General features: G+C 43.1%; 1 protein-coding gene across 1 annotated transcript; it reads right to left on the bottom strand.

Annotated features, from left to right (window-relative positions):
* Window positions 1-9,565: 9,565 nt before the first annotated feature.
* LOC122028257 (squamosa promoter-binding-like protein 16) lies at window positions 9,566-11,389 on the bottom strand. Its single transcript, XM_042587290.1, has 3 exons — window positions 10,585-11,389; window positions 10,309-10,439; window positions 9,566-10,220 (listed from the first exon to the last, which is right to left on the bottom strand). Exons 1-3 carry the CDS (start codon window positions 11,001-11,003, stop codon window positions 9,616-9,618), a joined length of 1,155 nt encoding a protein of 384 aa, XP_042443224.1. The 5' UTR covers window positions 11,004-11,389; the 3' UTR covers window positions 9,566-9,615.
* Between the last annotated feature and the right edge of the window lie 1,117 nt (window positions 11,390-12,506).

Raw genomic sequence — 12,506 nt, 5'->3', positions numbered from 1 at the left:
TTTTGAAAAATAAGGATCAAACCATAGATATCTTTATTTCTTTTTGTAGAAGAACTGAAAATGAAAAATCAACAACAATTAAAACAATTAGAAGTGATCATGGTGGAGAATTTCAAAACCATAGATTTTTAGAGCTTTGTCAAGAAAAAGGATATAGGCATGAGTTCTCTACTCCAAGGACCCCACAGCAAAATGGGGTTGTGGAGAGAAAGAACCGAGCTTTGCAAGAGGCTGCACGAAGCATGCTCAATGAGTACTCACTACCGAGCTACTTGTGGGCTGAAGCTGTGAATACAGCTTGCTATGTGCAAAATCGAGTCCTGATACATAGGTTTTTAGGAAAAACTCCTCATGAACTTTGGTTTGGGAAACCCCCTACAATTAAACATCTTAGGGTGTTTGGTTGTAAGGTGTTTATCTTGAACACCAAGGATCATCTTGGAAAGTTCACGGCTAAGGCTGATGAAGGGATACTGGTCGGGTACACTCTCTTCAGCAAAGCCTATCGAGTCTACAACAATAGGACTAAATTGATTGAAGAGTCCTCAGATGTAGCATTTGAAGAAATCCCTAAATCGAATGATCAATCAAGGGATGTAGGAGAAATTCAACTTGAACTTAGAAATCTAAGTTTGAATGATCAAAATGAAGAAAGAGTCGAGGTTGACTCTGATGAAGATGAGCAAAGGCAACAAAGGGCTCAGGCTGATCATTTGCCTGATACTGAGTCTCTGCCTATGCCTAGTGAGAACATTCATGAGGCACCGCCAACACCAAGGCAATCTAGGATAGCCTCTAGTCATCCCCAAGACCAGATTGTGGGAGACATCCAACAAGGGGTTAGGACTAGATCATTCTTTAGAAATGAGTTTAATGAGGTCGCCTTGATCTCAGAAATCGAACCAAAATTAGTTGATGAGGCATTGCACGATCCTGATTGGATCATAGCTATGCAAGATGAGTTAGGTCAATTTGAAAGGAGCCAAGTGTGAGACTTAGTTCCTAGACCTAAGAAGACCACCATTATTGGAACCAAATGGGTCTTCAAAAATAAGTTAAACCAAAAGGGAGAAGTCATAAGAAACAAGGCAAGACTTGTAGCCAAGGGCTATAGTCAAGTCGAAGGCCTCGATTATGATGAGACTTATGCTCCCGTGGCACGATTAGAGTCCATTCGTTTAATGCTAGCTTTTGCTGCACATAGAGGTTTCAAGCTCTATCAAATGGACATTAAATCGGCCTTCTTAAACTGATTCATCAAAGAAGAGGTCTATGTTGAACAACCACCAGGGTTTGTGAATACCGAAGCTCCAAACCACGTGTACAAGCTCAAGAAAGCTCTTTATGGGCTTAAACAAGCACCTCGAGCTTGGTACGAAAGGTTGTCAACTTACCTACTAGAAAAGGGTTTTGTGAGAGGTCAAATAGATCCAACACTATTTCTGCGTAGAGATGGTGAAAATATTTTTGTAGCCCAAGTGTATGTCGATGACATAATTTGTGGCTCAAATAACAAGGACTATTTGAATGAATTTATCACTCACATGGAGAGTGAGTTTGAGATGAGTCTGGTGGGAGAATTGACTTTCTTCCTTGGACTTGAAATCAAACAAACTCGAGATGACATTTATGTCCATCAGACGAAATACACTCAAGAGATGCTCAAGAAATTCAACATGAGTGACTCTAAGGAAGTGTCCACTCCAATGGCGACAAACACTCGTCTGGACAATGATGAGAGTGGAAAATCAGTTGATCTAACGCAATATAGAAGCATGATCGGTAGTCTTCTATATCTCACAGCTAGTCGACCGGACATACTCTTTGCTGTGGGCATGTGCGCTAGATATCAAGTCTGTGCCAAGGAATCTCATTTAATTGCAGTTAAGAGAATTCTGAGATACCTTAAAGGCACAATTAGAGTAGGTCTTTGGTACCCTCGTACTGAGTCTTTTGACTTGATAGGTTATACCGACTCCGATTATGCTGGGTGCAAATTGGATCGGAAAAGCACTAGTGGGGCTTGCCAATTCTTAGGATCATCATTGGTTAGTTGGTCAAGTCAGAAGCAACATTGTGTTGCTCTCTCCACGACCGAGGCTGAATACATTGCCATGGGAGAGAGTGTATCACAATTGTTGTGGATGATCCACACTCTAGAAGATTATGGACTTTTGTATAATGGAGTGCAAGTGTTGTGTGACAACATCAGCACAATAAACCTAACAAAAAACCCAGTCCATCATTTAAGGACCATACATATTGAAGTGCGTCACCACTTCATTAGAGATCACGTAGCTAGGGGAGACATTGCACTCACCTATGTTGAGTCAAAGTCAAACCTAGCCGATATCTTCACCAAACCCCTTCCGGAAAATGAATTTAGTCATTTAAGGAGGGAATTGGGAATGTGTTTGGCTCAATAATTCATTTTGACCACATTATGATCAATAAGGACCATTAAAATGACAAGAGAAATTGGGAAATTAATTTGGGCAACTTGGGAACATCTCACACAAACTATAAGGTTTAACAAAATATTTTTGTTTGCTAGAAATGGGGTGAGATGCTAGGATCTACCAAATTATTCAAAATGTATCATGCATCCCTTGAATAATTAGGTTGAAGAGACATAAATTGAGTATGGGGAAGACCATTACATAATTCATGTGTATTTGGTTCCTAGATCTTACTCATATATTCCAACAAAGGAATCTTGGTTGGACTTTTGCCTAGAAATTATCTAATTATGGTTGATGGACTGTTTGATACACTTGAACGATGCTTTTCATGATGTTGATTGATACTAGGACAAGTCCTTGAAAGAATGATAGCAAGATTGGTTATATTTTGACAAACTTGAAACTAAACATAACAAAGGTCGAAAATTTCAGTTTGCAAGCCTTAAGTTGCCTGTTTTCTAAATATCTGCAATGTTAGGGCTAAACACAAGTTCAGATCATAGTTTTTAGGTAATCGTTATGCTGGTAGATCCTCCAGGTTCTAGGTTCTGAACTTGAAAGTTTTCCTAGAGAAACTCCCAGGAACTATCGAACATCTCTATGAATTTAAGTTACTGAAATTGCGAATTTCAGTTACTGAAATATCTAAGTATCAGACACTAATCGGTCTACGGACCGATCAGGTTAGCCTGGCACGCAGAGCCCGCTACTGATCACTTTCTGATCGGTCTACAGACCGATCAGGGAGTTCCCTGATCGGTCTGGAGACCGATCAGATCAATCTGGCACAAAGCCACTGATCAATCTCTTATCGGTCTACCGACCGATCAGGAAGTTCCCTGATCGGTCCAAGGAACGATCAGCGAGTACTGATCGTCTCCTGATCGGTCTATAGACCGATCAGGAGGCTCCTGATACTCCTGATCGGAAAGCCGTCTGATCATTTCATCAACTGTACACCCATCAAACCCTTAAATCTTCCCGATCCCTTCTTTTTCTCTTTCACGCGGAACCCTAGCCGACTCTTCCCTACACCATCTCTTCCCTTCTCTTCTCTTTGCACGCCGGAACCCTAGCCAAAGCTCTAGCCAAACCTTCAATGGCACCAAGGTAACTCTTCACCTCTCTATAACTTAGCATTTCGGTTTCATTTCTCACTATTTTGTGCTTTTTGGGTGTTGTGGCTCTGGTGCTCACTTATTTCCCCTATTGGTTCACATTGTTACACCTTAGGAAGAAACCAGTGGGTGAGGGTGAGGGTACCTCTAAGTCACCTGCTAAGTCGAAGTCTAAGGCTCCTTCCCGACCTCAACCTTCTGTTTCCGGGAGATTCCCGAACCACAATTTTGAGGAAGCCTTTAGACAAAGAACTTTCAAATTACTCCCTTGTAGGTCTGTAGATCGTAGATTCATGGACGAATTTTGTCCAACTGTGTATGAAATCATTGCCTACTACAAACTTGACTCACTTGTCTACTTAGAACGGGATATCAACTATGACTTGGTCTCTGAGTTTTATAACAACCTTCATCAGATTCCTAATGATGAAGGTTATAAAACAAGAGTTGCTAAGCGGACTCTTGATTTCAGTTTCTCATCCTTCTTTGAATATCTCGATTGTCGGAGGTGTTCCGCTAATGTCTTTTCGATATTTCCTGATCTACCAGACCCCCTACCCTCACCTTTTGATGTCACACCTGACTCCGTCTATGAGTATTTCTTCAGACAACCTAGACCGGGTGGGCTTGATGAGTTAGATGTTGACTTTCCTACTTTTGCAGCCTTGAGATTATCTCCTCAAGACTACATTCTTTTTAAAATTGTCACAAACTGCCTTCTTCCTATCACATCTAAACCATTGTCTGAGATCCGATCATATCATTGCCTGATGCTTTATGGATTACGTCGGCGTCTCGACTTTGACATCATATCTAGCATCTACTCTTCGATCATCTCCTATAGTGAGCCGAGCGGCTACACTGTTTATATGCCTTATGGGCATATAATTACAGATTGGCTCGAGACCCTTCAGATTGATGTCTCTAAGGGTAGATTAATCAAGATGGTCAGACATGATTGTAGACTTGGGAAGCGGGCATTTTCCAAGTCTGGAATCATAGGACAAAATGGGGGCGTTCGGTGGAAGGATGGGAGAGCCCTAGGTGAGTTACCACGGGGACCTCCACGACAGGTTGCTCCTGTTGCTGCTCCTCCTCCTGCTGACGATGGAGAGGCCGATCCTGATCTGCGCTGGCAGTTCGCCGAGCTGGAGAGTCGCTTTGATCGGCACGATGAGCTGCTGGTTGCTGAGCTTCACGGGCTGCGCGTCTGGATTGACCAGCGCTACAATGATTTACGCAGTCAACAGCGGGTGACACATCAGGCGATTATGGATTGGATGGCCAGATATCCACCTCCGCAGGATTTCCCGGGCTATCCGTCCTCGAGCAGCGGCATGCCACCTCAGGGACCCATTCCTCCCGTTGATGATGCTGATGCTCCTCATGATGAGGAGGCTGATTGATATACATTGTTCTATGATGACATCTTGACTGTCTATGTTTTTGGATGTTGCTTGTTGGATGTTTTATGTCTGACCTGGATGCTTGTTCATTTCATCTATGTATGCTATTTATTTTCTTTCTGTTTTGCTCCTTATTAGTTTTTAATATGCTACTCATATGCCTTGTCTTGTATGTCTCTTATTCATTTATCACTATCTTATAATACATTTAGAGGGTGTTCTAAGTGAATTAAGAAAAATACAGTATGGGTTAAGGGGGAGTCCTTATCGTTCTCTTATCTAATTCGCACCTTTTCGGTGTTTGACAAAGGGGGAGAGAATACCTAAGTTTAGAGATAAATGAAAGTTTGGCTTTAGGGGGAGGACCTTGATTCCCCTTTCCTTACATGGTGTTGTATCTATCTTAGGGGGAGGATTTTGATTCCCCTAAAATTAGGGAAATATGGAAATATGAACATTTTTGATCTAAACTTAAATGGTGTTGTCAAACAATAAAAAGGGGGAGATTGTTGATACAGTCTGACCTGGCTGTTGTTTTGATGTTGACACTGATTTAAGTTTGTATCATATATTAATTAAACTCAGACTGATTAATGATCAAGGTTGATCATGAGGAGAGGAAAATTCCAAGTACGGATACTTGGCACGCGAAGTCAGAGAGGGCTCGGTAGCTCGTTCTCTGGACTAGACGAAGTCAGAGAGGGCTCGGTAGCTCGTTCTCTGGACCAGACGAAGTCGGAGAGGGCTCGGCGGCTCGTTCTCTGGACTAGGTCAGAGAGGGCTCGGTAGCTCGTTCTTTGGACCGGACGAAGTCGGAGAGGGCTCGGCAGCTCGTTCTCCGGACTAGGTCAGAGAGGGCTCGGTAGCTCGTTCTCTGGACCGGACGAAGTCGGAGAGGGCTCGGTAGCTCATTCTCTGGACCAAGAAGACGTTAGAGTTTAGGGCTGGGAAGCTCTAAAACTAACTCAGGGACTTTGGATCGGTCAACAGACCGATCCAGTGATACTCTGTGTGACTAGATCGGTCGACAGACCGATCCAGTGATACTTGAAGTCTCTGATCGGTCTATGGACCGATCAGAAACCACACAGAGAGTTTCTGTGGGTTATCTGATCGGTCTGTGGATCGATCAATTACCACACAGAAGCTTCTGTGGGCTATCTGATCGGTCTACTGACCGATCAGCAACAATTGACGGAGCTCAGAATCGAGGGGGGGATCGGTCTGTGCACCGATCCACCCATAGTCTGATCGGTCCACAGACCGATCAGACTCCTTCCAGACTGATCAGGAGAAATACTGATCGGTCTAGAAATCTATGGATCGGTCTGCTGACCGATCCACAGTTAAGTTCATTGTGCATGTGCTTTCTCTGATATTTTCTGATTCGCACTTCTTTTTGCCCATCTCTGTTTAACCTTCTGCTGTGAGTCTTTTGGAGATACAGGTTGTAGGTACCATACCAGTGCTTAGTTTCAAATTAAGCCTCATCAAAGGACTGAGACAAAGGATCTTTCCACTGCTTTGTCTGCGTCAAATGCATTTGAAGCAGCAACGGCTACAGGTTGTGATTGGCTATGTTTCTGGCAGTGATCAGGCGGCGATTGGCTTAACTCTTGGTGATTGGTTCGAGCTCAGAGGCAACAGTGAAGACCGTGGTTCTATTGGTGTGAGCTCAGAGAATCAGAAGAGGAAGAGAAGCGATTAGCGACGTCGTAGCTTGCAGCAGGGATTCGGTGCAGGTTGGCAGCGATCCGGTGCAGGCTGATCGAATGCAGAGACATAAGAAGCAGTGTATGCTGGAAAGAAGGAGAGAACGAGAAGCAAGTAAAAAGCTGTGTGTGTTTCGGTTGAGAGCTTGTTGTGTTCTTGGACTCTGTCTTCATCATCTTCGTGGCTGTGAACTTACTTCGATTTTCTTTGAGCCACTGTGATATGTAAGTCTTGTGTGCTTCATTTTAAATCTGTTCGAAGACTTTGTGGAGAGGTTTCTCCACCGAGAAGGAGAGCTTCATTAGCCGGAGTCATCCGGGGTGTGATCTACCGAAGATCAAGGGCTCGTCCACCTCACGGACACGCCGAGGAGTAGGGGCAAGTTATCCCCGAACCTCGTATATCTTGTGTTAGTGGTGCTTGGTTCTTTTCTCGTATAATTTCTTTTTGTTTGCTTATTTTCCGCTGCGCTAACAAACTCACTTAGAATTTTTGTGAAAAGATTAAGATTTTGGTGGAGGCTATTCATTCCCCCCTCTCTAGCCATCCAAAGGATCCCAACAGATTTGTCCGGTATCCTCTATCTTCATGTTCCAGAACAGGTGAAGCAGTTTCCCACAGATGACGCCAAATTGATCCTGTCCGGAATCTGAGTCGGATGAAGGTCGGGTAAAATGTTGCTGGCGTTTACGGAGGGGCGACTAAGCCACCTTTCTAGTATGCGCTTCCAAAAATAGACTCCCACGTGGTACTGACGGACGACGATAACTGAGTCTGCGGTACCTGAGCTCTGCACATACTCAAACAGGCGCACGGGCATTAGAGGCCAGAAACCAGGGAAAAAGTCCCCGGAACAGGCCCAACGACGCTCAAGTCAGATACTTTTTCCCCAGAAGAACAGTGTATGAAGAAAAAAGAAAGTAGAAGACAAGAGCGAATGTGCGAGAGAACATACTTGCGAAAGGGAGAGGTCCTCCCTTTTTATATGACAGTGCGTACCTTCTGGAGCCTGGCTGATATCAAAGAATGTCGAGTGTCAGAACTTATCGGGTGATGGAGGACACGTGACATTTCCCTATAGCCTGAAGGAACGCTCCATTCGCAGGTGACTGCAGACCGTTGGAATATTCCTTGATATTTGACAGTTATTCTCTGACAAGCGGTTACGATTCCCTGACCTTGTTGTCCTGTAGCATTTTCTGTCCCGATCGGGAAAGAATATGACAACCTTGGATGATCGACCGAGTATAATGCCTTTATGATTCCCTGACCTTGTTGTCCTGCAGCGCTTTCTGCCCTGATCGGGAAAGAATATGACAACCTTGGATGATTAGCCGAGTATAATGCCTTGGCCTAGACCTTGGGAGGCCGAGACTGTGAAAAGATAGTCCAAGCGCTGGCCGAGAGTTAGCTGACCGGAAGTTTTAGCTTATTGAGAGCACCAAGCCTAAGTACCTCCAGGCCGCGAAAGCTTAACCCGTCATATCTTGGTCAGGTGTCATCCGCCTGTCTCCCCAGGTGTCTCAAATCTGGAGTCCTGGTCTGTTGAAACCCGGCCAGGAATCAGGTTGCTGACATCGTTCCATATATGTTGATTGTCACGTTCTCCTTGATTTCTAACTGTCACGTCCTCTTGACTTCTGACTGTCACGCCCCCTTGACTTATGACTTAGGGATGACAATTTCACCCGAACCCGATGGAGGATCCGACATCCGACCCGAATGGAGGAGGGTATGGAGGGACTATCAATACCTGATACCCGACTCGAATACCCGATTAAATAATATATATACATATATTAAAGAAAGTTTTTTTTTTTTCCAAAATCAACTTACTATTTTTGTTGATATTATGAGGAGACTATATAGATGATATTATGAGGAGACAATTAGATGTTTAATCTATTTTTTTAATTATCTATATATATATATATATTAATAGATCATTAATTTTAATATATTTTTATTGAATGATAATAGTTGGATAGAAAGAAGAAAAATTATAACTATAGAAGATATCCGATTATTTAATGGGTATGAATATACCCATCAGAGATCCTATACACGATGGGTATAGGGACGGAGGATATAGAATCCGATCCGAACCCGATCCATTGTCATCCCTATTATGACTGTCACGTCCTCTTGACTTATGACTGTCATGCCTCCTCGACTTCTGACTCTCCCTCTTTATCAGACCACATCATCATGCACTGTATTAATATATATTATAAAAATCTTAAAATTTATTAATTATTTTCGTTAAGAATTAGATTATATAGATGTTTAATTTATTTTTAATTTTATATATATATATATATATATATATTAAAATATACTTTTTATAAATATGGATATAAATATATCATCCCTATTTGTACGGATAGAGATATAAAATCCATAAAATTTCCAACCCGATTCGCATATTCAACTGTATGGTCAAGAGCTCAGAAACATGTACTTTGACTTGGTGTCCTATAATGGATCACACGATGCTCCAGTGCTTCACAAGAAGTTGAAGGCTACTGTTTCACTGTTAGGGACTACTGACATCCATGATAACATCAACATTTTTAACTAGTATTTTACAACTCACCCGAACCTTGCCCACTTGTAATTTTCCTTGTATTAATTTACGTCTCCAACCAATCAGAATGAATTTTTCCCCCCGCAAATGTCATGATTAAATGGCTATGTGTTCATCGTGTAACGAAGGGGAACAGAAGCCAGAAGGCCAAGAACTCAACTTACGATAAATTTCAGAGAGGAGCCTCTCCAATAAGGAGGAGAAGAGATTGCAATTGATCATGAACATATGCATGGACGGACCAAAAACAAGATAAGAGCGATACAGAACCTGGAGAGGTGATCAAACTGTGTTAGAACTTGGATTATTATTAAAAGAGATCAGTTAATTTACTGCCAAGAAAAGGGAAGAGCTCGTGAAGCCTCATCTGACGACTCTCCTCCCGTCACATTAAACACACCCTGATAATGAAGACCTGTCTCGGCCCCACATATAAACACATTGCCTACTTGCTCATCCTCAGCCGTCGAGCAAGAAAACCCTGTTGCTGCTGAAACATAGCCTGAAGCTTGAGCAGCATTGGCGAAGGGCAGGCCTGAAATCAGGGACGGGTGAATAGGAATCCTACCAGCAGGCAGCATTTGGCCCACGCCGACGCCTACATCCCGAGCTGATGACAGAAGAGAGAGAGCACAATCGGAGTTGAACACTTGCGTCGGTGATCTCTCGGAGAGAATTCTGCTGCAGCTGCTGCTCTTCGCTGAGATGGTCTCGAGAAAGGGCTGCAACGTGGCCTGTGGTCGGCCGAAGGGAGAATTGCCATCTTGCAGACTAGGAAACTGATTTATGTTTCTGGTGGTGCATTGTTGGTCGTTGATAGCCTGTTGGGCCAATTGAGCTCTGCGTAGTGTGTCCTCGGGTTTGATGATCCCAGACCACCTGTGGCCTTGTGTTGGAGTGGGAGTCAGATAAGGATACATTAAGAACCTGCTTCCTGAACATCACACAAACTTATAGTTAGCTTCAGATCTACAGGAGGGATAAGTGTTTTCCAAGCAAGAAGCCGAATCTCAAAGTTTTACCAGGGTTATTTGGAAATACGCTGCCAGGATTAATGGATTCTGGTGGAGGCTTCCGTCGGCGCCGATTATGCCCATCCAGTCGTTTTCGACAGCTTCGTTTAACCTCATCAAACTCCACCAGTTGGTGAAACCTGTGGAAATCAGAGGAAAAAAACACACCCACACGGCAATTCATTGACCATTCGTATGGCAATCGACTGGAATTAAAAGAAGAGAAAAGAAACTACGTTTGATTACGGACACTATTTTGCAATCTAACCTGTTCCATTCCATTACCTGCTACACTGTTGGCAGAAGCGTTGCTCTTGGCCCCCCACCATCACGACCGGAGTCTTGGAATGGACTTCGCACACCTTGTGCCGCCGATGATACTCCCGGGAGTTACTCAGGTCGGATTTGCACCCGTCGACCAAGCAAGAGGCGCCGAGACCGCCATTGCCGACGGCCCGAGTTCTCTTGGACGGAACCGCCGTCACTGCCACCGCCATCGCTGCCGCCGGTGGCCGGTTGCCCCAACTCCCCGGCTGCCTGAAGTCACCCAAACCACCCAGTTTCAGATCGACAGAGCAATCCATCAACCCGCCACTGTGGCTACCGAGAACGAAGCTCGGCCCCACTAAAGAACCCAGGTTGAGCTCCGCGCTCTGCTCGAGATCGGCGAGGTCCCAAGCCGGCATCTTGGAGCTCCACTCCATCGGGAGCGGCCTCCTCGCGAACTATTTTTCTCTCGCCGAAAGAAACCGGAACACACCAATCAAGAATCCACTAACATGAAGAAGAGAATCAAGAACCAGCGGAGCAAATCTAGGCAATAAAAACCCGTGCGCAGTAGTCAGACCAGCTAATAAAAATCTCCGCTTGGCGAGATGGCAGAGGTGTTGGCGAGACAGGGAGACAGTGCAAGGTTTATGAGCAATAGCAGTGATAGATCCACTAATCTGGGGCTCGGCCTCTGCTCCTCTAGCACACCACCTTTCAATAATCTCTGACAGGATTCAATTATTATTCAAGCATTCAATGCGACGGGTAAAAAGAGAGGAGGGAGGGAAGAGTGGGTGCTCACCGGCCCCGTCCAATGAAGCACGTAAGATGGAGGTTGCTCTATGAGTAGGCATGATATAGGGTGAGAGGCATGAAAGTTGAAGGTAAACGGAAGTTACAGAGAGAGATGCCGGATCGGAGGATATAGTTTTTTATCCGGATTCGAATCAGGTGACAATGAAGATATAATTTAAAATTTATGTTCATTATCAAAAAATTTGTAATCGTCCATGTTTAGATTTAAATTTCGCCGTCTAATTCGTTTTAGAATATTTTTATTATTTTTAATCATTTTTATTTTATAATATTTAAAATATTTTTTAAATATATTTGATATTTAGGGCGAGGGATTGTCTCATATTTTATTAATTTTTATCTATTATGATTTTTTTATAAGGTTCCTTTTGATTTCTTTATAAGATTGAAATTGTGGTATAAAATTTAGGAATTTTTTTTCAAGTATTTAGGTCTAGAGTATATATAATACCGGTTAGCTGTATGAAAAATTATGCTTTAATATTAACAAAATTTCTTTATTTGACATACGGTGGGCTTTTTCTTTATCTTCTTTGAATTCTCTTTTTACCTTCTACTCCAATTTTCCTTTTTGTTAGCCAATAGAATAATCACTATTTTATCCAACGTCAATTAAGAGCGAGGGTCATAGTTAGATTTAATGGAATGCCATCGTGGTCGAGATCGAGGTCGAGGTCATGATCATAACAATAAACAAGTTCAGACTGAGAAAGCTTCGCACCGTGATCATAACATTCATGACATAATGATGATGAAGGATTTACAGAGGCAAGTCGCAAACTTAACCCATCATCTAACCGAGACAACACGAATTATTGAAGGACATGGACTCTCATATTGTAAATCTAAGTCTTCCTTCAAGAACTCTTTTCACAAATAGGCTACATACCAGGAGCGTCATGATTGGGAGGAACCCTATGGAGATCACAATTTTCAAGTTGAACTGTTGAAATTTTCTAGTTCATTGCAAGCAGAGGGCTTTGTTGATTGGATCAACAAAGTGGAGCGAATTTTTGACTATAAGCAAGTATTAGATCGGATGAAGGTAAAATTGATTGTCATCAGACTCATGGAATGAGCATCGGCATGGTGGGAGTAGATGCGACACTCATGGGACAAAC

The sequence above is a fragment of the Zingiber officinale genome, chromosome 10A (assembly GCF_018446385.1).
Source record: "Zingiber officinale cultivar Zhangliang chromosome 10A, Zo_v1.1, whole genome shotgun sequence".
In the NCBI taxonomy this organism is placed as follows: Eukaryota; Viridiplantae; Streptophyta; class Magnoliopsida; order Zingiberales; family Zingiberaceae; genus Zingiber; species Zingiber officinale.
The sequence above is the reverse complement of the archived record's forward strand: the minus strand, read 5'-3'. Positions and strand labels throughout refer to the sequence as shown.